The sequence below is a fragment of the Podarcis bocagei genome (genome assembly GCF_964188305.1).
Source record: "Podarcis bocagei genome assembly, chromosome: 14".
NCBI lineage: Eukaryota > Metazoa > Chordata > Lepidosauria > Squamata > Lacertidae > Podarcis > Podarcis bocagei.
This window is the reverse complement of record NC_138139.1, coordinates 45,337,786-45,365,553: the sequence shown is the minus strand read 5'-3', so window position 1 is coordinate 45,365,553 and position 27,768 is coordinate 45,337,786. Positions and strand designations below refer to the sequence as shown.

The following is a 27,768-nucleotide window of genomic DNA, read 5'->3' as shown; positions in this document are numbered from 1 at the left end:
GGTGCCCCATGTTTGATGACTAGCACAGACAAATGACACCCCGCTGAACCAGCTCTACAGATGGCCCAATATTCTACAACTACTCCACAAGTACCTCGTTTTCAGATGGGAAAATGGTAAAGATTTTGGGCTGTAGAATGGTATCTTGTGGATACAGAGAAATTCACATTTTTCAAATCGTAGCACTTCTAAAGTGTCTAAAAATAGCACCCAGCAGGCACACTCTTTGAAAGCAGAAAGGTTTTGACAGGGTACAAAAATCTCGAGGAAAACCATGGTGAGTGAAACATCAAGGTGAACAAGAGTATCCATATGGAAACTTTATAATGGATCATGAAAAGGCACAAGCCATTAGCTGTAATGTTCAATTACCAGGGCCTGAAAAAGATATGTTCTAATTAGTCACTTCTCAGTTTGCTATCAGAAGATTTCTTGAACCAAATATGCCCTAGTGAAACTGATGGCCCTATTAGCTTGACACAGATGGCTATGCTGAGTAAAGCACTGCTTGTCTTTAGATTTGCTAGTGGAGATTTGCTAGTGGTGGTGGAGGGAAAACCACACGCAAACAAAAATCAGTGGCCATCTTTTCTTTGTTGGTTAAAAGAATGCAGATCCAAACATACATATTTAACAACGAGGACATTTATTTATTTATCCATCTCATTTACAATCCACCCTTTACCATCTGGTCCCACCCAGGGTGGACATGCATCACATAAAACTTCATAAAATATAAATACCATATTATAAAATACCATAGTTAAACACATACACACAACATCAATAAACAGTCTGGTGTAGTGCTTAGAACTCAGCCATGAAGCTCACTGGGTAACATTGGGCCAGTCAATGCCTCTCAACCTAACAGGGTTGTCACGAGGAACCATGTGCTCCTTGAAGAAAAAAGGTGGGCTATTAATGCAGATTTATTTTTTTAAAGCATATTAAGTAGGGGATAAAAACAGAACAAAACAGGAAGCTTTGGTAAAGTCTTCAGCTGCTGCCAAAAGGTCAACAATGTCAGGGCTCAGCTTACTTCAAAGTGGTCATTCTAAAGATACGGGGTCCCTGTAGGGAAAGCCTGTCCATCCACCATTGTCCAAAGCCTGCCATCCACCATTGTCCCCCAAGTTTTCCTCAAGTGGTGGGATCATCATCAGACACTAATTAAGGGGCAGGTCAGTATGGAAAGAGGCATCCCTTCAGATACTTGGGTACAAGGCTGGCCCACCCATGAGGCAAGGTGAGGTGACTGCCTTGGGTGGCACGCTCCACAGGGGCAGCAAATCCTGACCGAGATCTTTATTATCCCATTGTTTCTGATGTAGATATTCACTCACCCCTTCTTCCCTGGGAGGGAGGGGGCACTATTTTGTGGTTCACCTTAGGTGCCAAAACGTCTTGGGCCGGCCATCCTTGAATCCCATGTCATTTATGGCTTTACATAAGCACCCTGAATTGGGCTCAGAAGTGAATTGGCAACCAGCACAGCTCTTTTAAACCCCAGTTGTATGTGAGTTTAATGTGCCTGTCAGCACTCTGGCTGCAGCATTCTGTTCTAGTTGCCTTTTTTAGACTGTTTTCAAGAGCAGCCCCATTGAGCACATCAACTCCTATTCCTTTGTCTCTACCTTGTGCGTAGACAATACAAAATAAACTGTTGCATGGGGCTCGCTTCCCTCCACAGCTATCCTTTGGTTCCCACCCAAGGGACCTTGATCCATTACTCCCTGGCCCCATATGCACAGTAAGAATAATGCAGGTGGCGCTGTGGTCTAAAAAACTGAGCCTAGGGGTTGCCAATCGGAAGGTGGCAGTTCGAATCCCAGTGATGGGGTGAGCTCCTGTTGCTCGGTCCTTGCTCCTGCCAACCTAGCAGTTCGAAAGCACGTCAAAGTGCAAGTAGATAAATAGGTACCACTCCGGTGGGAAGGTAAACGGCATTTCCATGCGCTGGTCTGGTTTCGCCAGAAGCAGCTTTGTCATGCTGGCCACATGATCCGGAAAAACTGTCTGCAGACAAACGTCAGCTCCCTTGGCCAGTAAAGAGATGAGTGCCACAACCCCAGAGTCATTCACAACTGGGGTCCTTTACCTTTTTAATAATAATAATAATAATAATAATAATAATAATAACAATAACAACAACTAAAAAAAACCCTAAATCATCATCAAGGTCATCATAAGACCAGCAGCCATAAAGGCCATAATAAAGGTTATTATAATGATAGTAACAACCAGTGTGAAGTACTGTAGTGGTTAGAGTGTTGGCAGACCAGGGTTCAAATCCCCACTCAGCCATGAAGTGGGTGACCTCAGGCCAGTCACTCGCCTACCTCACAGGGTTGTTGTGTGAGGGTAAAACAGGGAGAACTGGACACACCACCTTGAGCTCCTCGGAGGAAAGGTGCAATAGTAGTAACAAGCAATTACAACGCCTGGGCAGCAATGCTAACCCTATCTTGCCTTGATCCTTCCTCGCTGCAGAAAAGCCCCAAGGGTCTTGGTGGAAAGTGCTGGGTGTCAGCCCCATTAAAACAGATGGCGGCTTCCTTCCGAGTAAAGGCGCCTGGCAGCATCAGGCTGTGCTCTGTGGCTGCCATCCTAATACCCCACCCCCTTACCTGGGCATTATTATGGGGACTCAGTGCGCGACTTGCTCACTGAGGAGACCCGTCCGGGTTCGCCCTCTTTCGCTCGAGAGCGGCCGCGCTTTTTTTCTGTCCCCGGGCAGAGCCAGGGGGCGCCGGCGGGGCGGCCGAGCTTCCATGTCAGGAGACTCCGGCCTAGCGAGGGAGGCCGGGCTCGGTCCCCGCCTTCTTTCCCTCAGCGCGCTGCGCGTTCAGGCCCTCCAAGCTGGGGGTGGGAAGAAGGGCCTCGGCTGGGAGCAAAGCAGCCATGTGGCGAGAGGACGACGCCGGCTCCTCCGGGCAGCGGCGACGGCGGCCGTGGCGGGTTGAGGAGGTTTCGCCGACGCCTCCCGCAGCCATCGCGTTCCCAGAGGACAGCGACGAAGGGACGGAGCTGCCCTTCGACGGTGCGTTAACCGAGGGGGTGCAAATACAGTGGTACCTCGGGTTACAGACGCTTCAGTTTACAGACTCCGCTAACCCAGAAATATTACCTCGGGTTAAGGACTTTGCTTCAGGATGAGAACAGAAATCGTGCGGCGGCGGCAGCGGGAGGCCCCATTAGTTAAAGTGGTACCTCAGGTTAAGAACAGTTTCAGGTTAAGAACGGACCTCCAGAACGAATTACCGTAGGTTCTTAACCCAAGGTACCACTGTAATGGTTTCGAGAGGGAAGGAAGCGCGGGGGGGGGGAGGCCTCCCTTCTTGCAGTATAGGGGGGAAACGTGTGGAAGCTGAGCCCGGTCATGCTAGCCCTACTCAAGAGTAGACCCGTTGAAATGACGGGGCACGGCTTGCCTCCGGGTCCATGGACTTTGCTGTGGCTGCTCTGCGTTGGGTGCAACGCTTAGGAGAGGCTAAGTTCCCAGCTATGGTGTCTCCTCAGAAGTAAGGACTAGTGGGACTTGCTCCCAGGTAAGTGCTGCAGATTGTGGAGCCATTATTATTATTATTTATTATATATTGTGCTAGAGAGAACAAGAAAGAGAGAGGCAGATCTCTGCCTCAAGGGACAGTATAAAATTTGACACAAGGGAGCCAACCTATGGGGAAGGAGGGAGAGAGAGAGGCTAATAATTATACCCCATAAAGGACAATTTGCCTTTCAAGACCCGTAATAATAAAATCTAATTGGTGGTGTGAATTCTATTTTCGTCAACTCCCACTGGTAATATGAAGCTTAGGCTGTGTATACACCGCACTTTTATAGCACAATTCCCCATTGCGGGGGGGGGGAATAATGGGAACTGTAGTTTACTCCCCCCCCCCCGAGCTACAATTCCCAGCACTGCTAACAAACCATAGTTCCCAGGTTTCTTAGCAGGGCCATGTGTTGTAAATTGTATGGTGTGTACATAACCTTGGGCTGCAATGCTACTCCAACTTAGCTGGGAGTAAGCGCCATCAAATTCAGTAGGACTTCAGAGTTGACATGCTTAGGATCCTGCTGTTACTGGCCTGTCCCAGTGCATGTGTGCTTGGAAGTAACTCCACACTGAAATTCACAGGACTTGCCATCAAGCAAGGGTGAAAGGGAAGGTTTATGTCACAATAAACTCAGATCACAAGTGGTAAAGCGTTTACTGAGCCACGTCACTTTGGACAAGGGCTTTATCTATTTAAAAACTGCTCTGCTGGAAAATGTGCCAATATCCACCCACCCTACCTGAAAGGGATCAGGTTTAAAAACAACACATGAATCTGCCGTATGTATAAATTCCGTCAATATTTGTGTTTGCTTTGGGATAAGGCTTGGTAAACGAGGCTTTAGAATAATTAATGGATAGAATAGAATAGATTCTACTGCTTTGCACTGCAGGAAAACAGTGGGCAAGAAAGGGGGATTATTTGTGCCCTCACAGGAGACTAGCCGTTGGAATTATTTTAACGGCATGGAAGACAATAATATACCGAGAGTTATGCAACTAAAGCCATCTAGCAGGGACTGTACATGTCATAACATGCAGGAGACATCCAGATCATAGGGCTTTTGAATCATTTTAGTTTTGCTGCTCTCACTGTTTCTGGTTAAACAGCATATTTTGACATAGTCTCCTGCCTGCCGTTAGGTTGAGTTCCACCCCCCAGCCCAGTTTCAGAAATGTTAACCTTATAAACCAAGAATGGGGTAACTGTGGCCTACCAGATTTTATTGGACCACAATTTCCATAATCCCTGACCATTGGCCTTGCTGGCTGAGGCTGATGAGAATTGGGAGCTCAGTAGCATCTCGAAAACCATAGGGTGCCCCCTCTGTTAGTTAGAGAAGCTGGATTACCGTATTTAACAGTTTTTGTGTTAGGAATGGAAGAATGTGCATGACTAAACAGTTATATAGTTACATCATTCGTCTTCACCTTGAGGCAGAGTTAGGGGGCAGTTTCATCATTCCTACTGATCTGTCTTGTGACTTTCTCTTTAGGGCCTCTGGGTACTCTATAATTGCATCAGCTGCCCTTTTTATTATACTGATGCAAACCATGTCCTTTATCATTCCAAACTTAAGCTAACTTAAAAGCAGCCTCCTTATATGTTCTGCATCCTGAGATGGGGTGGCATCAGGCCAGGGGAGGTGGGGAAAGGCCCACCCATTTGTCTCTATGGCAACAATCTTTTTGGGCATGTAAATGTCAGTGCTTAACAGACCAGCTAAGGTCATTGCCTTTCAAAGAAATTGGTCTGACCGGTTCAACAGCTTCTTCTAGAGTCTAAACCTCACTTGATGCAGAATCACAGGCCTGGAAGGGACATGTGGATATCATCCAAACTAACCTTCCACCTACTCTTGTGAATAGTTTATTTTTAATGATATTATTTCATCAAATGTTACGTCACTTGATTGTTAAAAAACCTCAACAACAACACTCTTAAAGACATTTGAATATCAGCCTGCTAGATGGAACTATCCCTACCCCATGTGCTGTTCAGGGGGAGGTTTTTCCAACTCCTCCAGAGCCAAATTCAGGGAGGGCAGAAGGGGGTGAAAGCCCTGTTGCACAGTGGAAACCCTTGCACAGGGCTTCTGCAGATGGAGTTTGTTGGGTTGTTCCTGCCTTTTATCTGGGAAATATGTGGTCCTCTCAATAACACTGTAAAACATTCCAGCTTTGATATTTCTTAGAATAGAAATATTACATAAATTGCCCTTTAATTCCATGGTGTTTTCAACTGCTCATGAGAAAATGTGCTGGTCAACAAGCCTACCTTTCAGCTTTAATTTTTGCCTTATCTATTTCAGATTCTGATTGGCCTGCAGAGCTTCGAGGTGCAAATGGTTCTCAAAAGTTAATGAACATTACAACTTCATTTGCGAACCAGCTCCTGCTTGTTTCACTGCTAGAGCATCTTTGCCATGTGTATGCACAAGACCCAGCACGTTCAAGACGTTTGTTTCAATGTTAGTAAGAGCTTGACTTACTTTTGCATGGTAGAGTGGTGGTTGTCAGTTCCAGCAGCTGAGGAATTGGATTATTTTGTCTGAATTTATTATATTATATAAATATATTAAATAAGAATGTAACCAATAATAATTTGAGCACATTAAGGTTGCAGTCCTATAATCCTAACCCTATAAGTACTTCAAGGGTCGTAAATCTCATTGAACACATCCGGTCTTACTTCCAAATAAACATCAATAAGCTTTCAGCTCACCATACATCTCTACAGGTGGTGCACCTCAACTTATCTGAATTTCAACTTAATCTTTAACTATTCTGTTGTGTTGTTATTATCTTTGCTCCATCAAGTAGGAAAGCAAACACTTTTAGCTGCCAGTTCAAAGTCTTAGATCACTTAACCAGTTCAAAGTTCTCATGTTGCTCTTGAAATGGACGTATTGTAAAAAAATTTAAAAAATCAGCTATAGTAGTTCATTTAGTTCACATTGGGACAGCTCAGTTGGTAGAGCATGACTCTTAATCTCAGGGTTTTGGGTTTGAGCCCCCCATTGGGCAAAAGATTCCTGCATTGTAGGGGGTTAGACTAGATGACCCTTGTGGTCCCTTCCAACTCTAAAAGTCTATGATTCTATGAAGGCTGAATTTTATGTGTCATTTTGAATGTAAAAGCTAACCCAGAGCTTAATGCTAGAGGTATAACTGCAGCATGTTAACATGCACAAGTGGATACCTGACATGGTGTAAAACACTATAGCAATTTAAAAATCCCACTAAAATCCCAAAGAATAACTACAAAATGCACAGCATTTATTAAATACAGAAATGCATATATTAAATACGGACAGGCACACATTTCCATGCCACCCACATTTCCACACACCCACAAACCATCTACTATTCAGACTGATTATTAGATCCTGTTTGATTTGGGTGGGGCAGGAGGGGTTTTTCTTTGAGATAATCAACCTCCTAGAAGCTCCACCCATGGTTACATTTGAACAACAAGAGTGTTCAGAGAGGAATGCTGAATCTCACTACAGTCCAAGCCTGGCATTAAAATACAAACAAACAAAACCCCCACAACCTTTGAATTGGGGCGGTTTTTCGAGAGCTTTTATTTTAAAAGTGTATTCTAATACTTAATTATAAAATGCTGGTTCCATAATTTGGCTGAAACATTTTTTTGTTGAGTGTCAAAATGTTTCAGATTGCAAAGATCATTTCCTTGTAGGTAGCATCAGCTGTCAGTGCAATTTAAACAAAGCTAGGCCATGAGCAGTTTTTAATACTTTGAATATTGTGTAAAGTTCAAATGTTTGATTTCTTTTCAAATATTTTCCATCCTTTTGTACAGTACTGTGTAAGACATTTACTGGAATGCACTTGCTATCTGATTTTGCTGTCCGCGAAGAATTCAGTAGTTTGCGCCTGCAGCACAATCGAGCCATTACTGAATTGATGAAAGCAGCCAACCAACAAATACTCAATGAGGTAAGCTTACTTCAAACTTTATTCCATTTCTCTGCTTCTCAGTTCCCATGACTAGCATAAAAAATACATGGGGAAGAGTATAGGACTTCAGTTCTTTGGTTTCTTTTTGTGATGCTTATGCAGCCCAGAGAATTCTACTCCAGTGCTCTCCTGTTTGCTCATACTCCTTTACATGGGCATGGGCTACATTATCTTTTAATGTATGTATAGGTACTTTATAAGTGTTTAATAATAATCTGGAGATCACATCATTAGGAGCATGGTGAGGTTGGTGTAGCAAGATCTATTCTTCTCCATGTGTCAACAAATCTTTTTTTAAAAAGGTCTATAGTGTTTCATGGAAGGATAAAAATATATTGCAACCTGTTTGGTCATTGTGCTAGACCATGGGTTGTGCTAACTATAGTTTAGAATCTAAACCAGGGTTTGAGCATAAAAAACCCCATACCGCAGTTCAGCACAGTTTGTCTGCTTTTATTTTCCCTATTAGCTCATAGCTTTGTATGTTTGCTTCCATCTTTATGGTTCAGAAATCTCTGGAAGTGGAGCTGCAGCTATAGCCATAGTTCATTGGTTTGAGCATTATGCCAACCCATAGTTTGCAGATCAACTTCAAATCATGGTTTTCGGTTCTGGTTAGCTGACTGATCCCAAACAGCATTTTTAAAATTTAAATATCATGCCAAACCATAGTTTCTGGTCTAGTATGGACATATGTTAAAGTACTTGCCAGGAGTTCACAAATTTGGTTAAGGATCTGAGTGACACACTGACATATAAACAGTGGCAGCCAATTGTGTCCCTACACTTAACAGAACAGTCAAAGTCTTTCTTCTAGTGTGGCCATTGCACAACTGTTGGCTCAGGCTGATCGGAGCTGGGAGACACCAAATTAGCAAAGGCTGTCTTAGCAGCCAAATTCCAAGTTAGAAAAGTAAAGAATTTTGCTTTACCTCTGCCAAAAAAGTCTGCAGGAAATCCGTAAGAAAGTTAAAATAAATGAATACATCCTTCAAAGAAACTGCTGCAGGAACCCCTCCTCATTGTCTATGACCAGCTGCCAAGCCCCTCAACACAGTTAATTAGAAGTATCAGGAAGTGTGGTCACAGGCAGGTCCCAAACCACTTAAAAGCATAAGTCAGACAAGACTTAGTTGGGGATGAGATAAGTAAGCAGCATTCTAAGTTCAGCACTTCAAAAAGCAGGTGGCACATCCATCTCTCAGCTGGTCCTCAGGACTTGAAAACTTGGGTAAAGTGATCTTACATTTGCTGGACAATATTATATGCCCTTCTGGGAGTGTTTTTGCTTTCTCCATTCAAATGAACTGTGTGGGCCTTGGCTGCTGAATCAGTGGTGAATTGGATCAATATAAACCATGCATGGACATAGACCGGGGCTTTCCCACCTCCTCCTTCTCTGCAGCCTCCTTCATCCCTTTGCCTCTAAGTTTGGGAATAGTGTTTGATGTGTTGTGGGGCCCTGAAGCTGTTAAGAAAAAGGAATGGCAGATACCAGAGGCACCTGCCATGTTTCAGTGGGAATGCCTTCCCCTCATGCTGCTGAATCCAAGCCAGTGTGTACATGAAACCTTCTGGCTGATTAAGCAGTACTACATAATTACAATGAAAATAAAGAAATGCAGTTGAAGATCGCTCCTTTCTGTGATCAAGTTGGGTTTCAGTTTAGTTTACAAATTAGTTCAATTAAAGAATAGTTGCTTTTTGAATATTTTGTAGTAGCTGTCATAGTCAGATGGTGGATTTGATTGGTTTCATAAAAATTGTGTTTTTATTTTTATTTTTGTAGGAGTTTGGGAAAAGTGATTCTTACACAAACAGGTATGTGTTCAAAGTGCTTCAACGAATGTTTAAAATGGCTTGTTGGGCAATTAACACATTAACTCCAAAGTAAGTTTCACTAACGGGACGCGGGTGGCGCTGTGGGTAAAACCTCAGCGCCTAGGACTTGCCGATCGTTAGGTCGGCGGTTCGAATCCCCGCGGCGGGGTGCGCTCCCGTCGTTCGGTCCCAGTGCCTGCCAACCTAGCAGTTCGAAAGCACCCCCGGGTGCAAGTAGATAAATAGGGACCGCTTACTAGCGGGAAGGTAAACGGTGTTTCCGTGTGTGGTGCGCTGGCTCGCCAGATGCAGCTTGTCATGCTGGCCACGTGACCCGGAAGTGTCTGCGGACAGCGCTGACCCCCGGCCTCTTAAGTGAGATGGGCGCACAACCCTAGAGTCGGACACAACTGGCCCGTACGGGCAGGGGTACCTTTACCTTTACCTAAGTTTCACTAAGCTCAGTGGGGCTTACTTCTCAGTAAATGTGTTCATTTACTCTCTCTGCCAGAGTCCTCAGTATTAAAAATATAAAATGTTGATTATTAGAAGTGTTTTTAAATCAAAACAGGAGTTTCGATTTTGAAAGTGGAAGTTTTAAAACGATAACTAGAGGTTACCATGAAACTCTAGGATTGTTGGAACTATGCTTTTGAGAAGCATCTGGAATTATGAAACCATGAAATCCTCCCCTGTTCTTGCTTACGCTGGTATTTTTCATCAAAAATAGGTGGATTGTACCATAGTTAGGAAACCAATCCTGCAGGACTTGCTTGTTTTCTGCCCAAGTGTTTACTACAATCAGCCGTCCCCCAGCTCAGTGCTCTCCAAATATTTCAAACTACAACTTCCTCCATCCCTAACCACGCTGGCTGGATCTGATGAGAGTTGTGGTCCACAACATCTGGAGGGAACCAGCTTGGTTAAGGCTGGTCTCACAACTATGAGAAATCCTTTCTTTTTTAAAAAAAGAATGTGTATAAAAAGGTGTCTGAGAATAGCAAATTATGTCACTATGGATTTGAGTGATAGAGATTTGTGTTCCTTCAGTGTCACAAAATTTGTCTGGATGGAGAAGGAACCTCAAAATTAATATATAGTAGTATCACTCCATATTTTTGTAGTACCTTATATATTCATCTTTGAGTCAAAACTACATGTCACATGAAGCTGATTGATATCTTCTAACATTTTTTATAAATGAAAAGTAGCCTTGGACAGTGTGACTGAAAGCATGGGAGGACAGGAAGGTACTTAAACTACTTAAATCCTACCATTTGAATGCTAAAAATGCATGCCCCCCGTTGATTTCCTGCCCATGAAGGAAACTTACATTGTTGGTGATTCTAATACCTTTTTATTTGTGATGTATTTTGTTGCTACAACCAGTGATGCCCATCTTTTTAAAAACTAGGGAAAATGAAATTATCTTTGAAGCACAGACTTCTCGCTATATCAATGAATTTGATGAGATTACAAGGCTAGGAAAAGGAGGGTACGGCACTGTATACAAGGTATTTTTTATTCTTTGTTTTAACAACTTTGTAGTAACGGTTTATATTACTGGGTGAGCTTCTATAATAAGAAATACTCAAAGAGAAGGGAGTCCAAGATAGATGGGAGTTTTCTAAAGCAGAGGTTCTCCTGTTTATTAGAGCTTAATTGGACTAAAATACTGGCACGTGCTAGAAGAGATGAGATCACAAACTGTGGAACAAACCAACCGTAAGGACTTTAAGGTTTGAACTCATTTGGTGCAAATGACGGTGGGGGGGAGGGGAGCCTACGGGTTCTTTATTTAAGGTTTTCTTCTCTACATTTATGATTCGGCAACCCTCCTCTGAATGTTAGTTCAAATTATATTTGTACAAGCGAGGATGGAAAATATTGGATTATAAATATGGAATATAACATCAAACAGAACTGTGTGTGTAAAAAAAAGGAAAAGGGGAGGGAAACTCTGTTTTGCAAAAGGTTTATGATGGAAACTTAGAGATGACTTTCCCCCATCCCTTATTATCTACAAAGTGAACCAAATAACGCTAAGAGGACTTGGAATTTAATTTAATAGGAAGTATAATTATTCATATGTCTTAAGCTGGAAGGAAGAATGAAAGGAGTCTGCGAGCTGCTAAGGAACTGATAAAGTTCTTTATTGAGCCATCTGCAGCTTGACCGACCACTCTTCTTCCCAGGCTGAGAGGAAAAATTGTGACAACAGTTTATTTACTGGGTCAGAGTGACTTTTGCAGCTGTTGTTAAAGTTCTTGGAGCAAAACAATGAAGCACGGGACAGAACGATGGAGAAATTTCTAGAACAATAATGGGATATCAGCTCTGCCCGAGGCAGGGGTCGGCAACGTGCGGCCCATGGGCCGGATGCGGCCCATGAAGACCATTTTACCGGCCCATGAGCCACCCCTGAACCAAGCCGCCCGCTTGGCGAGTCCGCCGCGTGCTGCGCTAAACCAATGCAGTGCGGCGCGGGGACTCGCTGAGAAGCACCAAAAATTGCGTCTGCACACACACAGATACTAGAAATTGCATTTGCACAGGTGCAATTTTTGGTGTCTGGGCATGCGCAGAAGCCATTTCTGGCGCTGCGGACATGCGCAGATGCAATTTCTGGCATTGCGCTGTGCCAGTCCGGCCCAAAGACTATCTCTGTGGGAGTGATCCAGCACATGGCCGGTAAACCTTGCTGACCCCTGGCCCAAGGCATGATGGATAACAGCAACAATTGGGGGGAAAGAAAGACATAACATCTTACAAGGACAAGAAGAAACACCACAGACAGAATAGTTGCCACACACAGGAAGAACAAGGATATAGTTTGAGTTCCTCACTTGCAGTTTTATAAATCATTTAATGTGTCAACACGAATAGAAGTTATTAATATTGCAGTTGTTGTATAAGGGATTATTATTATGACTGGAATGTAATTGAAACTAATAAGATTTTGGAACGCAGAAAAAAAGAAAATAACAAAACCATCAAATTCAGCATGCAGGGGACCACTACAACTAAATTATATAATTCAGTATTGATTGGTTGGTATTAATTACTGTATTATAAATCAGTATTGTTATAATGAGGCTGTCATTGGACTGTAATTGGAAACTGATAAAAATTATTACAAAAATAGTAATAGAAGAAATGGGAAATCACAAAGGAGAAGTATACATGAGTAGCCAACAGTCACAAGGTGAAGGTCAGGTAGCTGATAAACCTCTGCTCTTGCTGACCCTAGTTTTAAGCTGCAACCACCTGTTAATCTTTCCCTCTGCCTGAACTGGGTAGTTTATATGTGTACATGGGGAACACTCTGTTCAATACTATTTTCTTTTTTAAAAACAAACCTTATTGAAAATTTTAAAAACCATTACCAAGCATAAAGCATTGTATTTCAGGACAAATGCATGTACAGATGTTAAGTCTTGTGTGCAGTTGTCTACATGGCATTAAAACAGACTTGGGAAATCTTTTACATTACAGTTTAAGCTCATATCCACAGGGCATGCTTTAATCTAAGGCATTAAGGTAATTTCTCCATAATGGCTGCTGGGACTGAGACAGAAGGGACTTTACTACACAATTGTTAATGTTGTGAGTGACCAGATAAAAGAATGTTGCATGCCAGTTGTCATTTGGCCATCTCTGAGCTGCTGTATCTGATTTCAGGTACGAAACAAGCTAGATGGCCAGTTCTACGCAATTAAGAAAATTCTTATCAAGAAGGCTACCAAAATAGATTGTATGAAGGTATGCACTTATTTTACATCTGTTCATGTGTTTTGTTTGGCCTGTGGAAATTGATGACTCAGTGTAATTGGTTTCAAGATCTGATATTTAATGTTAGAGGAAAGGGATTATGCCAGGATAATGAAAGGAACAGAAAAGACAGAAAAGAAAAATTTCTGTTGCTGTATAATTCTAATGATTCTGTAATCAGCTACTGTTTATGTAGATAAACAATGCTCCACAAGATACAGAATTTAGGTGATCTATCTATCTATCTATCTATCTATTGTAACATCTGGAGGGCCGCAGTTCCCCATCCCTGCTCTAAAAGCAAATGGTATAAGAATGGATCATAGCTAGCCTTCTCAGTACAGGTTAAATTTAGCCACTTCGCCCAGTATTCTCTGCTTTTGACTTGCAGCACTTCTGCAGAGCTCAGGCCGAGGTCTTTCCTGTTACTTTCTGCCCAATCCGTAATTGACTTTTGCTAGTATCTGAAAGGCTTAAATAAGAGTGCAAAGTCCTCTCCTTGCAGAATACTTTGCAGACCAACTAATGAAGCTGCTAACAGCTGGATGGTTTAGCACAGTGGTTCCCAGACATCTGCCTGAAGATGCTGAGGCCTGAACCTGGAGCCTTCTGCATGCTAATACTGTGCCGTACCACTGACTTAGAACCCCTTACTACAAGAATGGCACCCTTTGGGGGTTTTTTTGGGGGGGGGATATAAGAATGAAGTGCACCTCCAGTTTTATTTCAGGAAAAGTGTTCCTCAGTTCTTGAAATTCTGGTAAACAATGGCTTACCAATGATAAGAACAGGATGCATTCCCTCTTGTTTTTTTGTAGGTGTTGCGGGAAGTTAAAGTGTTGGCTGGGTTGCAGCACCCTAATATTGTGGGATATCACACTGCTTGGATGGAACATGTTCAACCAGCAAGCCCGAAAGGCGAGTACAACATTAGTCTTGTGGCTTCTCTCTGTCGTACATAACACATCGCACATCCTAAACTGGCTGTTGGTGCCCAGAGAAACATTTTGGGATCATAATAAACAGCTTTCTGAAATTTCCCCAGTCCCTAGTGTGGCATTAAAAAAAGAGACAGCTCTGGTGCAGGAAAGGTTAAAACAAAAGCAATAAATATATTGTAGGACAACTCCATGGTGTATCAATTTTGGGAAAGCCATGTGCTGTTCTGGTCACTCCATAAATAATTTGAAGATATAAAAATTGTTCGTGGGGTTGTCTTTTTAGAGGTTTTGCATTCATAAATATAGTATCTGATCTTAGTTAATATAATAATTTGTTCTTATTAGCTATTGAGATTTTAAACCACCTACATGTTCATAAAGTAGGCAACTAAAAGGTATAATTTTACTATAATCCAATGGTACAGTCAGTCTGTCATTGTAAAATGTTGTGTTTCTCTTCATCCAACTTGTAGGTGAGACAACGTTGAATTTACTATCCCTCAAAATGTCTTCTGGGCAGAGAAGTTCTGAGTATGTATCCTATGTATCAGTAAGAACAATCTCTTTTGGTCTTTTTCAAATAAAAGCCAAAAATATAGCAGAATGTTGTCTTAACCTATAGCAAGGATCTTTTCTTAAACCACGTAATATAAAAATATATCTTTACCTTCGCTATTCCTTTTGTCAGGTTGAAAAACAATACTGCTTCACCTTGTTCCTGATTGCTGAAAAATGTTTCCATGACTAGTTATTTTAAAACTTGCTGGAGGGGAGAGCAGAGGTTTTCTATTTCATGGTCTCTGTGAAATCCTACATATGAGCCTGTGCCTATAGAAGCCACAGACCACTTCTAGAGCCCAAGCAAGGAAAAGGCTGCATGTTTGGTAGGCATGAGATTGACATTTTGCAGCTAGCGATTCCATTCCTACCTGCTGTAGTGCAGCAGCTAACAGCTTGTTCATCCAAACAAAACATTTTAATTTCACATGTTTTATTTATATAAATGTTTGTGCAAGCGGAAGCACAGGAACTGCTTTTGAACTCTAGAAGTGGGTCCTGCAGCAAAAGGTTTCAGTGTGGAGTGCTACTGTTTGCTCCTCCAGTCTGCCATGCCCTGCTGCACACTGTTCCATTCTCCTTCCCACCCCAGCTGTCAGAAGACTTCCTGGAGAAGGGTGGTCTGATGCAGAAGAGTGAGAGGTGACAGCAGACCCTGTTAATTACACTATGTTAACCTTGTTAACCAATGCAAACTCTGGCACAGCGTTTGAGGAACAGCAGTAGCAGGTATTTTCTCTCCCGCTCACAGTTCTTTGTCTCTCTCCTTACATTTCTTGCAGAGATCAGTACAGCGTTCAAGATATGGAAGACAGCAGTTCCATTGTCTTTGCTGAATCTTCTGGTGGCAGAGACCGTAAAGGAAATAAAATGGATGCATGTGCGCTACCTGTTGAATTGCCCGAGAGCAGCTGCATGAATAACACAGTCAATGGAACAAGAGATAATGAAAATCATCTATCAATTGTATCCCCTTGCAATCATGCTAGCCTTGGCAGTGTTAGTACAAATGATTCTTGTACTGATGAAGAATACTCCCAGAAGGGGATATCTGTGCGGCATCAGTGCCAGGTAAATGCGGGTTCCTCTTAAACATACTTAGTTACCCCTTGACACATGTGGAGAATATTCTTCAGCAACTGTGCAGCATAAATCCAAAACCTAGCTATATTTCTAGAGATGGCTTTTGGACTTGTTTGACTGATTTTATTTGTAATATTTTAAAGCTTCTCTTTCATATAAAATATCGCAAAGTGGTATGCAACCTTAAAAAAAAAGTGCTGGAATAAAAACACCAAATGTCAATAGAAGCTGTTTGGCAAGGAATCTTAAGTTCAGAAGATCTGTCTGAATAATACTGTTTTCTGAAGGTGTCTGAAAGTGAGCAGGGATGACTTCTGCCAAACCTCTACCAGCAGGGTGTTCCATAGGATAGGACCTGCCAAACCACAGGGACATGTTGCAACACCAGAAGTGTCCCATTGGAAGACCTGTTATTTATTAAAATGTTACAGACTGCCTTTTATCATTGAGGTGGCTTACAGAATTAAATAAACGTTGATATATCTGATGAATTTTGCTTTCCGATTCTACAATTGGCAGCTTCTTTCTTTGGGCCGCCTCCTTCTTGGTTTACTTTATTCTGTTTGTAAACATGTCCCATCTGACTTAATTCTTGAATATGCACATCCTAGTTTTATATTTACTTCTTTTTAATCCTTTCCTACTCTTGGGAGCTGAAAAGGGGTGGAAATGAACACACATTTTCACCTAAAATGTAACAGCCCTGGTGCTCCACCCCTCAGGATGGAAAGACTGGGGGAAATGGATGGACGAATGAATAAAATTTTATTTTAAAAAATGTTTTGGAAGTTGTACATGATCTGATAAAGTGGTGTGTGGGTGCATGTGTATGTATAACACACTGAAATGTTTGTATTTTTCTTCCCAGATAGAGTATCACCTAATGCTTCACATACAGATGCAGCTGTGTGAAATTTCACTGTGGGACTGGATTGCTGACAGAAACAAAGTATGTTTGAAAACAGAGGATGCTTCCAGTAAGTTTTGTTTTTGAAGGCAGAGTGGTGGGGGAGATTCAATGTTAACGTGATTTCCTGCCTTTAAGATAGACTTAAAATATAAATAAATATTCTTCTCTGGGCAGCTGTAAAAAGTGCTTCTAGTATTTGCCTGTTGTTTTTTAAGCTGATTTCCATAACAATAAAGGCAATGAATCTTAGTCTGCATTTGAAAGCGGCAAATGTTTTCTTCCTTATTTGTAAATCCTAAAGCCAGGTTTCCGAAAACCTATTTTCCATGGGCGGGTGCTCCTGCTCAACCCGCATGATCCTTCTCCCTGTCTAGCTGGGATGTGGAGAAGAGAATTCTCATCTTTGTACTGCTGAGGTTTTGCCTCATCTGCACACACCACAACCGAAGAAAATCCCCATTGAAAGGAATGGCTTTTCACATTGCACTCTGGAGTTTTGGAGCCGGCAGCAGAGGGACAGAGAGGGGGGCTTCATCTGCCAGCTCCAAGACTCAAGCACTATATGAGATGCACAGAGAACTGGGGAGGGTGGAAATGGTCAGTAGCAAGTTGCCGTCACAAATGTGTGGGCCCCTGCTTATAGTTGCAGAGGTGCTGTAGTTCATTGCATGCAGGAGGTCAAGAGTTCAATCTCTGGCATTGGCAGGTAGGGCTGGGGAAGACCCTTTGCCTGAAATATTGGAGAGCTTCTAACTTTCAGTGCAGACATTTCTGAGCTAGATGGACCATTGTTCTAGTTCTGCTTTCCCCAATCCAATATCCTCCAGCTGTTTTGGCCTATTCCTCCCATCAGCCCCAGCCAGCATGGCAGATGCTGTACAGTGGTACCTCGGGTTAAGTACTTAATTCGTTCTGGAGGTCCGTTCTTAATCTGAAGCTGTTCTTAACCTGAAGCACCACTTTAGCTAATGGGGCCTCCCGCTGCTGCCGCGCTGCCGGAGCAAAATTTCTATTCTCATCCTGAAGCAAAGTTCTTAACCTGAAGCACTATTTCTGGATTAGCAGAGTCTGTAACCTGAAGCGTATGTAATCCGAGGTACCACTGTATTTTCATATTAACTTCTTTGTTAAAATAGCTGGACGTATTATGCTGTCATTTATAAAATACTTCACTCCCCACCCCTTTTTTAAAGGTCCTTATCACCATGTGGACAACCAGTGGACATTAAAGATCTTCCAAGAACTGCTTGAAGGAGTGTATTATATCCACAGTATGGGAGTCATGCACCGGGACATTAAAGTAAGTAAAATTCTCACTCGGATCTTGGAATTGTGGAGGAGGTGGGGATTATCTCTGCAGCTGGGGCACAGTTGGTACAATTTCTGGGCCCAATTTTAACCTTTTAAAGCCCTAAACAGCTTGTCATGAGGCTACCCAAAAGACCGACTTCTTCCATATGTAGCTGCCTGAACCTTAAGATCTCTCCAGAGGCACTGCTCCAGGTACCCCCACTGGAGAAAAAGGTGGGTAGCTACCAGGGAGAGGGCCTTCTTGGTGGTTGCCATCCTGGTTATGGAACAACTACACCAGTAAAGCTCACCTACTGTGTTCTTTGTGGTCTTTTCAGTGCCAGGTGAGACAGTTTTGTGCACCAAGGTGTGGTCCCCCAGAAGTTGTTGGGACTCCAGCCCCAATCATCCTAGGCTATAATGAAGCCACTATCTTTTGAACTGACCTACCTCACAGGGTTATTGTGAGGATCACATTGTTTGTGTAGTGGGGAGAAACAAATACACTATCTTGAGCTTCTTTGAGGAAAGGCAGTATAGCGATGATGACAAGAATGAGGAGAAGGCAGAAGAAGGAAGTAGAGGGAGGAAGGAGGAGGAGGAAGAAGAAGTAATAATGGACAATAAAGCTGAGATGCCTATAGCCCTGACCTGGTGAATCCTTTTGCATTTGTGATTTCATTCCGAGCTTTGGGAGCTGATTCCATTGCATCAAGGGAGCTATTGTTATGATAACCAGAATCTTAATAATGACCAAGAAGCCCTGCCATACAAGTGGAACTTTTTGTATGTAGAAATCCACTCCCATTATTCTTACAAATCTTTTACCCTAACAGACTGGTTTAAGTGGACGTTATTCAAATAACACTCGAGAGAATTAGTAATGCTTCAGAAGATAAAGCCAAATTAAAGTTTCTCACTAGTTTTTCTTCAAATTTTATTTAATTTAAACAAGCAAGCTTATTTCTGAAAGCTTTACGGGGCCCTCTTTTAGCTCTTCTTGTCTGATAGCGTTCCAAAATGTGTGTTGCACAGTAAATCAAAAATAATTTATTTTTGAAGCATAGGAGAAGTCTTGATTGATGTATATGGAATGCCACAAGCTGGTTGGAATCACTCCTTTTAGCCAGAATTTCATGTTACCTCGATATACTTTCCTGATGTTGAATTTGCAAATATCCTGCAAAGACAAGACCTCTGAAGACATTCTCAGGAGCATATCTTTCAGCAGTCCACAGCATGGATGGCTGAGTGCTTTGGGTAAACGACCTTCCCTGTTTGTTAATTTCAAAGGATATGATAAGCTTAGCAATCTCTTCAGTACGTCTCCCTGCCTTAGATTGGTCTCTTTTTCAAGAAATAGGAAAAGTGCAGACTCCTCTTCCTGTGTTAAAGCGTTAACATTTGCGTCATTATCAAGCAAGAGGTTTATTATATCTTTTCTGCCACTTCGGCAAGCGCTGTGAATAACTTCTTGCCCTTCCCAGTCTTTCATGTGTACATCTGCTCCATTGCACAGCAGTAGCTTAACACACTTATCACCTGCTGCTAAGACTATGCCAGCCTTGCAGGCTGAAGACCAGACAGCAAAATGGAGCGGAGTTTCTTTGGTATCTGGAGTTGTGAGATTGGCGTTCGCTCCACAGAGGAGTAGCATGGTAATTGCCTGCTGGTCGAGGATTTCAGAAGCTAGGTGAAGAGCAGTTTGGCCTAACCTATCCCTGTCATTTATATTGGCTCCATTCTTCAGCAGGTGTATTAGAGTTTGATGATATCTGTTGGCTACAGCTAAATGTAGAAGGCTATGGCCATGGTAAATGATTGCATCAGAATTCACCTGGAAGTCTTCCTCTGGTTTGATGTGAGGGTAGTTTTCTTCATTGCACTGTGCAATTCTCTGATGCATATTCAAGGGGCATCCTGCAGTTCTGTATTTGGGAAGTGATATAATAGGTGGTAAGATTTCATACAATTCCTCTTCCATCAGCCACCACCCTTATTAACTGCCGGGTGGTTTTCTCTAAAGAATTTGTCCAGTATTACCCTTCAACAATCAAGCAAAAACTATATTTCTTATAGTTTCTTCTTTCTTCTAGACCATAAAGTTAGTGTTGCCCAACCTTTATCAGTACATGTTGTTTGAGTATGAGGATGCAAAAAGTATGATAAGGCATATATCATGGATCATCTTAGATTAGCTGCAACCACAGAGCTGAACCTGAGGGTTTGGCTACTAAAGGTTTGCTTCCCTCTGCTACTGTCCTCCTTAGCACCACAGCCTGCTGGATTCCCAACTGCAAGGTGCCTTGCTTTATAAAACAAAGCCCCTTAATTTGAAGGAGTGGAGATTGTGCCACACACAGGCGATTCTTTGTCCTTGTGTTGGCCTTCAAAGGACTTGGGGGTCCACTAGTCAACTCCAAGTGAGGTGGTGCCATTCTAATGCATATGATAGGTTTTCCATATTCAGTCCCCACCCCTTGGTGTGGTGTTTAATCTACTGAGTTGGGGGAGTGTGTGGCAATACTATCACAATGCTGGAAATGCATACAAGAGTGTAAGCTTGACTCTTAGCTATGGGCAGGGCTGGCGTTAGGAATTGGCAGCTGTGGGCGCCTGCAGAGAGCTGGCAGAACCCTGGAATCCATGGTCTCTTTGGTGTAGGACGTTCCAGAGAAATTCTACAATTTGGTTCTTCTTGGCATGACCCAACCAAACCTGGCTAACGTCTCATTACTTTTCTGGACTTGCTGCTGAATAGCTTTGGCCAAGCATAGAGGGTTTTCTTCTGCCCACCAAAGGATTCCCAGATCTCTTACCTAACTATAATATATAGTTAAACATTACCTTACTTCAGGAGGTTCAATTTGAAAGGTACTTTTCATATATCTTCCAAGCGGCTTCCTCCAGAACTTTTGCTGCCATATTGGTTCCAGGGCGGGGGGAGGGGGGGAGAGAGAGAGAGAGAGAGAGATCCAGAATAGGTATCAAAGTTGATCTGAAAACCCTTTTATGCATGTTTGAAGTACAACTAAGGATTTTTATTAGCCCTGTTAGAAGGGCTTATATCAGATTGCATTTATGATGCATGTGGCCCCATATACAACTGCCATAAAACTGTTTTTCCATTCTGATTTGAAAGGGTGTGTGCTTCTATAGACTACCGTATACAATGACTAAAATTTTGTGGAAGAAAAGCTACACTTACTTTGCATGCATGGAAAACTGTTCAGACATTGTTACAATAAGATATCTTGCACAAGTGCCTAGTTTTTGAGGTGCTTTTATAAATCTGTAATTATTTTAAAAGTTGGCCAGTTTTATAAGAAGTGCATAATATTTATTCTCAAATTTTATTTTACATTCAACATGTAGCCTCATGCTGTAAACTGAAAAAAGTCCACTAATTCACTAAGTGTGCTTAGACTTGCAATCTTACTGCAGTTCTACTCAATGGGGCTTAGTAAGTTTTGGAATTCCTGGGTTATTGAACATAATGGGACTTACTTCTGAGTAGACATGTAAAAGACTGTTATCAGCCAGCCTGTTCTTTTAGGTATCAGTACCAAAATACGGTGGCTTTTTCAGAAATCAGAGGAACACCTTAACTAATCAAAGGCATTAATATTGTGTTTGGTATTAATATAGGATCTGTGTCTGGCATCTGTATAAATAGCCTGTTGAACTTTCTATATGAAGGTCTTATTGTATCCAGACTGTTGTCTTTTAGATGATAAGGAGAATAGCAAAAACAAAGTTCTGTCATATAACCTTAAAATTCTATAGCTTATAGAAATATCATTTGCCAAACTGTTTACTTAAAACTTGGCATACATGAACTACCTGCTGAGGTCTACAAAAAGTGCCCAATATTTAACTGACCTGGTAAAAATTGCCACAGTCACAGCAAATTAAAAAGTGATGAAAATTCCCCCCTCGGGTATTAAGAAATCTCATATTCTTTACAATTTTGGTGAAAACTACTGATATACTTTCTTCAGGCTTGCTGCAGAGCATGTACTTTCATTGGTTAGGTGAAGTTCTAGTCAGCAGTTTAAAGGTTGTTAAAGTTTTCCTGCCCCATTAAAATATATTAAAAACAAATACTATCAAAATAGTATCAGGCATGACAGAAAACAAAATGGAAACTAAAATTTTGCCAGGAGAACATTTTTTGCAGAGGGAGTCACCTAGTGGCTTATATGTAGAATGTCTATTCCTTACGAAATATAAGTGTGTGTTACAGCAGTTATACTGTATGAGGTTTTTTTTGGCTCTGTAGACACATTTGGAAACCTAAGAAACTGTCATGGGGACCATATGTTCCATATGATCACGTGTACCCAGTTTGCCATGGATGGCATGCGTCCCACCCAACACTGAACCTTCTCTCACAAATCACCCTGTCCCAGGAAAAGTGAATGCAGGCCAAGTTGTAAGCAAGCACAGTTTGTGATATTGCATCATTGCTGATCATCAAGCATGTCTGTTAAGACATCAGGCTTGGCTTCCAATTTCCTGAGTTTATGGAGCCTAAACCAGCGTGAGGTAGCTTTAACTCTGATCTTAAATGGGGAGGATTCTTGATAATGGAACAGTAAGTAATTTTAGACATATGATTACCCGGAAAATAGTTGGTTCGTGGACCAAGAGGTAATACATTAAACTTTGAAGTGTAGCCCCATCGTTGTCCATTACAGCGTCAAATAGCATTTTCTGCCTTTCATCTAATTCATGGGGTGGTTTCTTCCCATAGGAACCTCTAATCAGATTGCCCATGTTTACCAAGAGAAAACGTGCAGCTGAGAACCCTTAGTTTGGAGAAAATGCAAAGGAATCTTGAGCCATCGTTCCTTTGTGATTATGCACAATGCCTGGTTCTAGAACCAGCCAGATGATACCATGACTCTCCCGTGTGGGCAGAGGGAGGGCTGAGCTTAGTTCGTAAAGAAGCTGTGCAAGAAACAGAGGGTTTGCGCAGCAGAAGCATATGTATTGCCTTTTTGGACTGTTTACCTGTTTCGAAACAAAATTTTAAAAAATTCCTTCCAGTAGCACCTTAGAGACCAACTATTGGTATGAGCTTTCGTGTGCATGCACACTTCTTCAGATACACTGAAACAGAAGTCACCAGACCCATATATATAGTGAGAAGATGGGGAAGGGTATTACTCAGAAGGGTGGTGGGAATGGGTGATTGGCTGATAGGTGCGGTAAACCTGTTGACAACTGTTAATTGGTCTTACAGGAAAAAGCAAGGGGTGAGATGGCTAAAAATAGCTTTATCATGTATAATGAGATAAGAATCCAATGTCTCTATTCAGACCAGGTCTCTCCATGGTTTTAAGTTTGGTAATAAATTGCAATTCAGCAGCTTCTCTTTCCAGTCTATTTCTGAAATTCTTTTGTAATAAGACAGCTACTTTGAGATCTTGTATAGAATGTCCTGGGAGACTGAAGTGTTCTCCACCTGGTTTCTCTGTCTTGTGATTCCTGATATCAGATTTATGTCCATTTATCCTTTGGCGTAGGGTTTGGCCTGTTTGTCCAATATAGAGGGCTGAAGGGCACTGTTGGCATTTGATGGCATACAGAATGTTAGAAGATGAGCAATTAAATAGTCCTGAGATGGTATGTTTGATGTTGTTGGGGCCAGTAATGGTGTCCAGGTGTATGTGGCAGCAAAGTTGGCATCTGGGTTTATTTCAGGCTCTGGTACCACTGTCCATGTTAAGTCTGGTTGTTGTATTACTGTGAGTGAGTTGTTTAAGATTGGGTGGCTGTCTGTAGGCAATGAAAGGTCTTCCTCCCAGAGCTTGAGAAAGAGAACTGTCATTGTCTAGAAGAGGTGGTAGATCTCCGATGATGCGTTGAACTGTTTTAACTTGTTTACCTGTTTGTCGATCCTGGCCTACACCTGCATGGAATTGTTATTTCATCTGTCAGTCACTTTATACAAAAGTAAAAATTCTCAAAGCGACTGAACAAGATAAAATGCAACGAATTTAAAACCATATAGATGTAAAACTAACAGTGAACAATGCAAAATAAACCTACCCACCCCACTAAAAGATTAGCACAATGTAGAAAGCTTAAATACCAAAGGTCCGAGAGCCCCCCCCCCCCCAAGCCTGGTGCCTAAATGTAGTGATGGCACCCAATGTGTTTCCCTTGGGAGTACATGCCACAGACAGACCACCCAGCACTGAAAAGGCCCGTTCTCAAGGTGGCTATTGGAGTAACTGGACATGAGGGGTTAATTTCCTTCAAGAGCGTAAACCACCCCATGGATGAGCTTGACGCAGGTGCAAAGTCAGCCAAGCCAGTTGCTATGGTAACTGCCCAGTGCCTCAACTATATCTTTGATAAATGCATGTCAGATCAGTAGTCTGTCTGTCCCTTTGCTGCCAACTCATCTCTAGAGACAGACCAAAAACAAAGGCAGATGAGAAGCTTGGACTCTGCGTCAAGTGCAGCTTAGTTCTTAGATTAAATGTAATTAATGAATGAGTGAGAAATGCAAGGTTTCATGCATAAAATATTCAAATTTTGTGAGATATATAACCAACTTACATTATCCTGTTTTCACAGCCCAGAAATATCTTTCTACAAGGACCTGACCACCATGTGAAAATAGGAGATTTTGGGCTGGCCTGTAGAGATATTATACAAGAAGATACAACCCAGTTGCTAAATGCAAATAAGATAAATGGTAATTTCAAAGCAGTTTGGCCTTTACTTAAAAATTGGCAGTGTGGTATCCTAAGAATTAATTCTAAATTTTGTCTTTTTTGTTGCATAGATCTAATACATACTTCTGGGGTGGGTACTTGCCTGTATGCCTCACCTGAACAGCTACAAGGCTCTCACTATGACTTCAAGGTACAGCCACTCAACCCTTATTTATTTATTTATTTATTCATTCATTCATTCAAACACTTTACCTCCGTTTTAGTAATTGGGCATACATGTTCAAGAGCATTATTGATGGGTGTTAACAAAAGCAAGCTGATGGACAGGAGCTGGAGCAAAGTCAGTCAGTTCAAAAATAAGGCACTAGAGCCATGTGGTGTAACATTCAAAATGGAAACAGCTAAATGCAAAAAGTAAAAATAGAGAGTTCTATTTGCAATGATGAGAGGGAACAGAACAGCTGCAAACAATTATTTATGCCCACAGATGAGGTAAAAATGGACCGTGTATGTCAAGTGGCCTGATTTTATGGTGGACAAAAATATAATGGCACTCCAATGTTTGTTTGAAATTTCATGGCTTATTAAGTATGGTTGCATGAAAATTACCAACACCTGTTTTTGAAAAGGCATTTGTTTCTGCGCAAGCTTCTTGAAACATTAGAAGGTTATTTTCTGATACTTTTACAGCTGAATGCGATTTTAGGCCATTTGTAATGCATTCATAATTTCTCTTAAGACGTAATTATTTTGTGCGCTAATGCTCATATTTCTCTTTTCTGCCAATAGTCAGATATGTACAGCTTAGGTGTGATCCTGTTAGAACTCTTCCATCCATTTGGAACAGAAATGGAAAGAACTGAAGTTTTGATGGGCTTAAGAAATGGCAACATCCCCCTCTCCTTTAGCAGGAAATGGCCTATACAAACTAAATACATTAAGCTGCTTACCAGTTCGGTATCATCGCACAGACCAACTGCAGGTCAACTTCTTGAAAGTGAACTCTTCCATAATTCAGCAAATGTAAGTTTTTACTATATATTGGCTTTGGCTTTGTAAAAGAAGGCCCCTTCTGATTCTACATTCCGTGATATGAGGGAGACTTCTGCAGGGTGAGCTTCATTCTTCAAGATTTACTTGCTGTTTGGGTCAGGCTAAAGGCTCACCTGCTCCAGCTTCCTGTCCCACAACTAATCATATTCCTATGAGAGTCCTGGAAGCACTTTCCCCAGGTTACCAGCATAAAATTATTGGAGTCTGTTCAACTCCCGAAACTGTTCGAAAACCAAAGTTCGGCTTCCAGTTGGCTGCAGGAGCTTTCTGCATTCATTCGGAAGCTGTGGAAGCCGTGCGGGACATTGGGCTTCCAAAAAAAGTTTGCAAACTGGAACACTGCTGGGTTTGCGGTGTTCAGGAGCTGATTATTTTGACAACTAAGCTGTTCGGGAACCAAGGTACCACTGTATTGCAAAAAAGGAATTGTGCAGGCCATTCAAAACTGTTCTAGCAAGGTTAACATTTAAGGAAGGTAGATAATTATTTCCTGATGTTCTTATACATAAGGATAAAATGTACTATATAGCCAGTGTTGGCATCTCATTACTTTTAAAAAATTAGGTTTTTTATGTAAAATGGCAGTTTTATGGTGTTAAAATCCTGTGTCCTTTTATTGTCATAGTACAGTGGACCCTCGGGTTACGTAACTTTTGGGTTGCAAACGTGGCAAATCCAGAAGCGTATACTTCTGGGTTTTGCCACGTGCACATGAGCAGAAGCGGTCTATCGTGCCGTACATGCGTGCAAAAGTGGCACCTTTTCTTATGAAATTTTTGTAATTCGTATCCGGAGGGTCCACTGTTAAAGGAGACTCCTTAAACCCCTTCTCACTCACAAAGAAATGAAATGATTTTGTTTTACTACCTTATAGTATTCTTGGTTTATTTCTCTTGAGCATTAGTAGTTTTCTTTGAGACTTACTGGCGCTGTGGTCTAAACGACTGAGCCTCTTGGGCTTGCTGATTGGAAGGTCAGCGGTTCAAATCCACAGGACGGGATGAGCTCCCGTTGCTCTGTCCCAGCTCCTGCCAACCTAGCAGTTTGAAAGCAGACCACTGCAAGTGGATAGATGATGTTGTGGCAGGAAGGTAAACCGAGTTTCTGTGTGGTCTGGTACTCATCACGGTGTCCCGTTGTGCCCGAAGTAGTTTAGTCATGCTGGCCACCTGACCCGGAAAGCTTTCTGTGGACAAACACTGGCTCTCTCAGCCTGAAGTGAGATGAGTGCTGCATCCCATGGTCACCTTTGACTGGACTTAACCATCCAGGGGTCCTTTACCTTACTGTAGAGTGAGACAGATAAGCTAATGTCCAGCTGTTCCTGGAGCCTTCTCCAGCCCTAGTGGCCTTCGGCTGTTTTCAGCTATTACAACTCCCAACATCTCTTGGCCATGCTGGTTAGATCTAATGGAAACTGTAGTCCCCAACATCTAGAGTTACCAAGATGGAGAAGGCTGTATTAGCATTGTGACTACTGCTGGGAACTACATTCATTTTCACTAAAATTGCAATGGTACATTGTACAAATACCTTTGTACATTGTTCAAATACATTGTGTCTCCTGTTTTGTTTTTAGGTTATTTACAATCTTCAGCAGAAAGTGATGCAACAAGAAGAAGAAATTAAGTTGCTTAAAGAAAAAATCAAGCTATTGCAAGAGAAAGATGAGAGAGACAGAATTCAGCAACTTGGCTCTCCTGTTTAAGTAGAAAAACAAAACCAAGTATTTATATCATGTTATGCAAGATACATTGTTTTTATATAAAATTGCTTAAAACAGCTTGTGTGCATATGTCGTATGTAGTTTACCATTGTCAGAAAGAAGAAATGCAGACATAGGCGTCATGTACATAAATGAATGGGTTGACAGTACAGTGGTACCTCTGGTTATGAACTTAATTCGTTCTGGAGTCCGTTCTTAACCTGAGGTACCACTTTAGCTAATGGTGCCTCCCACTGCCGCCGCTGTGTGATTTCTATTCTCATCCTGAAGCAAAGTTCTTAACCCAAGGTACTACTTCCGGGTTAGCAGAGTTTGTAACCCAAAGTGTTTGTAACCAGAGGTACCACTGTGCTGTCTCTAAAAGAGGGACCAAGCACTAA

The 27,768-nt window shown here is 41.9% G+C and overlaps 2 protein-coding genes across 2 annotated transcripts; one reads left to right on the top strand and one right to left on the bottom strand.

The window, feature by feature from the left end:
* Positions 1–2,635: 2,635 nt before the first annotated feature.
* EIF2AK1 (eukaryotic translation initiation factor 2 alpha kinase 1) lies at positions 2,636–27,444 on the top strand. Its single transcript, XM_081169813.1, has 15 exons — positions 2,636–3,040; positions 5,872–6,030; positions 7,386–7,522; positions 9,333–9,364; positions 10,779–10,878; positions 13,046–13,126; positions 13,954–14,053; positions 14,550–14,607; positions 15,417–15,705; positions 16,586–16,694; positions 17,821–17,927; positions 24,509–24,629; positions 24,720–24,799; positions 25,399–25,632; positions 27,242–27,444. The coding sequence occupies exons 1-15, from the start codon at positions 2,902–2,904 to the stop codon at positions 27,368–27,370; spliced, it is 1,875 nt and encodes a 624-aa protein (XP_081025939.1). The 5' UTR covers positions 2,636–2,901; the 3' UTR covers positions 27,371–27,444.
* On the bottom strand, positions 18,838–22,893 carry ANKRD61 (ankyrin repeat domain 61). The gene is made up of 3 exons (XM_081169677.1): positions 22,541–22,893; positions 20,765–20,835; positions 18,838–19,845 (listed from the first exon to the last, which is right to left on the bottom strand). Exons 1-3 carry the CDS (start codon positions 22,694–22,696, stop codon positions 18,957–18,959), a joined length of 1,116 nt encoding a protein of 371 aa, XP_081025803.1. The 5' UTR covers positions 22,697–22,893; the 3' UTR covers positions 18,838–18,956.
* Positions 27,445–27,768: the final 324 nt, after the last annotated feature.